General features: G+C 56.1%; 1 protein-coding gene across 1 annotated transcript in view; it reads right to left on the reverse strand.

The window, feature by feature from the left end:
* Nucleotides 1-1,194: 1,194 nt before the first annotated feature.
* The window catches only part of VDBG_00283 (conserved hypothetical protein), a gene marked incomplete at both ends in the record, with an annotated part of 3,322 nt that continues 1,060 nt past the window's right edge, over nt 1,195-3,456 (reverse strand). The window contains 6 exons of the mRNA XM_003008556.1: nt 1,195-1,362; nt 1,418-1,540; nt 1,603-1,988; nt 2,163-2,184; nt 2,235-2,886; nt 3,095-3,340. Of these exons, the coding sequence (XP_003008602.1) occupies nt 1,195-1,362; nt 1,418-1,540; nt 1,603-1,988; nt 2,163-2,184; nt 2,235-2,886; nt 3,095-3,340 (1,597 nt within the window). The remainder of the gene's footprint in view (nt 1,363-1,417; nt 1,541-1,602; nt 1,989-2,162; nt 2,185-2,234; nt 2,887-3,094; nt 3,341-3,456) is intronic.

The raw sequence follows: 3,456 nt of genomic DNA on the forward strand, positions 1-3,456 counted from the left end.
GGGGGCCCGGCCGGGACTGCACGACGTCAGCAGGGAGAGTTGGTGTCGAGATTAAAGTCGAAGAAGACCAGTGTCCGACGCTCTCGACACCGTAAAGCCAGGGGATCTGCTCGAGAAACGCTTGCGCGGGTTGGTCGACACTGCCCCAGTCGGGGGACCTGTGGTCGGGGAAACAGAGGGCCAGCTCGCGGAGGGAGCCAGACTGGATGGCTGGTTCGAGAATTGCCTGTAGTGCTGGTGTAATGGAGACGCCTTCGACCCAGAAGCGCTGCAGGTGGTCGTGACTGGCGCTGGGGTCGTCTGAAGGCGGTTTATTTCCGTAGTCGATCAGCAAGCTGTGAGGGAACGGCACGGGCTGCATCGCTGGCGCCAGAGTCCGAGATTCAAAGGCTCGCAACGAGCGCAACGGCGGGAAGATGCGGCGGTTCGTGTGATCCGTGATGGGGCCAAGTATTTGGTGTTCTACGACGACGGCTTCTAGTTTCGACCACATGCTCCAGAACTCGCCTTCGTCGAATTCCTGATTATTACGCAGAAGATAGTTGGTAAGATGAAGCTGTTGGAGGTTAGGAGTAGATTTTGCAACTCCAATCTGGGCAACAGTCAGCTTTGGAAAGTAATCCAAGTTTTTATGGCTGATGAAGGGATTACCACATGCAGCTCTCGTGGGATGCTGTGCTTCTCATGCTCACCGGAGAGTCGCAAATATTTCAGTCTGCTGAGAAGGGGTATGGTCTTGAGATACGGGGCTTGGTCTATCCAGAGGGATTCGAGGGTGTCTTTCGCGTGCTCCAATATTGCGACGACCAAGTTCAACTCTCTCCTGTTCTCGAGCGCAGAAAAGGAAAGTCTCAGTGATACAAGCCGGTTCAGGATGCGATGGTCGCTTGGAAGTTCTGGTATAAAACTGTGGACGAGACCAAGCTCCAAATGCTCCGCAGGGAGTGCAGACTGGAGCAGAGCATGCCATTTTGCCTGGGTGAGCTGTAAGGCCCTCGCTCGGGGAATCATGAGAGATCGTGCACCGCTGGCAGACCGCTTAGATATCTTGCGAAGGAACTCTAGAGACGGTGATGCAGGTAAATTGCTGGGGAAGCTAATACGCCTCCAGAGACGAGTGCGAGATGCGAAGAAGTGGTCCCACCTCTTGCAAACGCCATGAACCCAGCTATATGGTGTCAGACTTCAGACTCTTCATCGGGGTCGCACGATGACCGAGGCCAAACGCACCAGCGACGAAACGTACCAGAGCTCGCGGAAGTCGAGATAGGAGAATATATTGTCGACAATCTCTAGGGGCAATTCCATAGGGTCCTTGCGCCCATATCGTTTCTGCAAGGGCGCTCGAGCATCAAACAGTTGCTGCGACGTGTAAGTCTTGTATACCGTCAAGGGGTGAGCGGTGAACGAGATGTACCTTGAGTTTTGCGCTACCACCATGGCCCTCCTTGGCTCCAACCTCGATGCCGGCGTTCCAAAAGGCCAAGGCGAGCTCAGGCTCCTTCTCCAGCCTATACACCTTGCCCATGCGAAGATAGCCCTGACCGTCGTCAGCAAGTTCGGCACTGAGAACGATTTGGGGGGAGGGGAAGGCTATGCAACCTCGAGTGACCTCGGCGCTATCTCCAGCAACCATGCGGCATCCTTCTTGGCCAGTTCAAGCCGGCCCATTTTCTCAAAGACGGCGGCGCGATAGTCCAAAGCCTGGATGTGTGAAGGCTCGTGGCACTTTTTGTATTTTCTGGACGCATCGCAGGAGCATTTGTGCATGGCCTCCTTGAAGATAGATGCCCCATCTTGGGCGACCTTCTCAAAGTCCTTACATTTGCATCGGTCACGCCGGCCTCCGCGGTTGCAGGAACAAGCGTTGGCAACAAGGGTGAAGTGCTCGATTGCCGTCTTATACTGGCCCTCTGCATATGCCTGACGTCCCCTGGGAATGGATGCTTCTCCCGATGACACACGGGGAGGTCGTGGCGTTGTCATTACTGTATGTGCGTCCAGCTGCACGAAAATCGATGGTCGTGTCGCGTCACGGCGCGACGGCGGGTGAGAGGCAGGTGAAGATCACACAATGCGTATTGCACGGTCAAGGCATGGTTTCAACACTGTATGGGTCTGCGGCCTGACGTTCTTGCCAGCACTCGAATGACACAACGGACCCCCCTCCCCGCCCCCTTCCTTCTACACCAAGTCATCCATCTACATCATCTTCGTCAAACTCAGCCGTCTACCAGCTTCCATCTCCCAATGATGCCTTCAAATGCCCCGCCTCCGATCGTCTTCAGCGGCGCCTCCACAGCCAGCCGCTCCCATACGAAGCTCGTCCCAATGATGCCCAGGATTGTCTTGAACTCCATCGGCTCTCCTTCACCCACGTCCAGGAAGGTACGGTCTCCCTTGGCAATCAGGCTCGCATTCGTCCACTCGCCCACGGGGAACGTGTAGTTCAGCGCGTACAAATTGTCTCCCGACCAAGCCATGACCGAGTCGACTGTGCCGTTCCCGTACCACAGTGCGCTGTCACCTCCAGTAAAGATCGGGCCCTTGGCATCAGACGTCGGCTTGATCGAGAACGACATGGTGTAGTTGCGGCCCTTGGAAGACAAAGGCGTCGTGACCTCGCATCCCTCTTGCAAGATGATGCCCTCGTCGGTGCTGCCGCAGCTCGAAGCCGCATGGTATCTGTTCCCCGACACATCCTTGAACTTGCCCTCGCATCCGCGTCCCGTCGCAAAGTCGTATTCCAGGATCGTCGGCCCCTGGCTGGGGATTCTTCGATCCAGGTTCTGATCCGGCACGAACGGCTGCAGCGCCTCGAACAAGCCCAGATACTCCTCCTCCATTAGCTCGCCACCCCATTGCTTGTCAGCGAGAGCGGGCAACCTGTCCCTCCAGGCCCAGTACGCCTCCAGCACGGTCGTGCGTTGGAGCCGTAGTCAAACCACTGCGGTGCGACATGGGCCTCGACCATCGCCTCCTTTTGGGGCCGCATTGTTCGTCGTGTTTTTCGAGTCGAAAAACATGTGGGCCAAATGGCTTCCCACCTGGCGCGCCTCGGAAAATGTATGTCTGATTCAGTTGCTGGTCGTACCACTGAGACCATTTGCCGACAATGTAGATCGCATCAGCCGAGTTGAGCACAGTGAAGTTGTTTGCTAGCCAGTCGAAAACCGGGTTGCCCTCCCAAGGCGCCCAGTGCTGGACGGAGACATCCGTATCAACATGGTCGCCGTCGGACGGCGGGAACGTGCCCCAGAGCCGGACCTGCTTTCCCGATTTTTCCTTGATGAACTTATTCAACTCGATGCAGAAGAGCGAATACTCATCAGCGAGCTCACTGTGCATCGTCAGTCTAACTCTCCGAAATCAAGAGGCGACAGCCGTGACTCACTCTTCCGTGAGCGAGTTGTCGCGGTACTCATCAGCACTGATATGAATACTTTGCTCTGGAAC

The sequence above is a fragment of the Verticillium alfalfae genome, genomic scaffold (genome assembly GCF_000150825.1).
Source record: "Verticillium alfalfae VaMs.102 supercont1.1 genomic scaffold, whole genome shotgun sequence".
In the NCBI taxonomy this organism is placed as follows: Eukaryota; Fungi; Ascomycota; class Sordariomycetes; order Glomerellales; family Plectosphaerellaceae; genus Verticillium; species Verticillium alfalfae.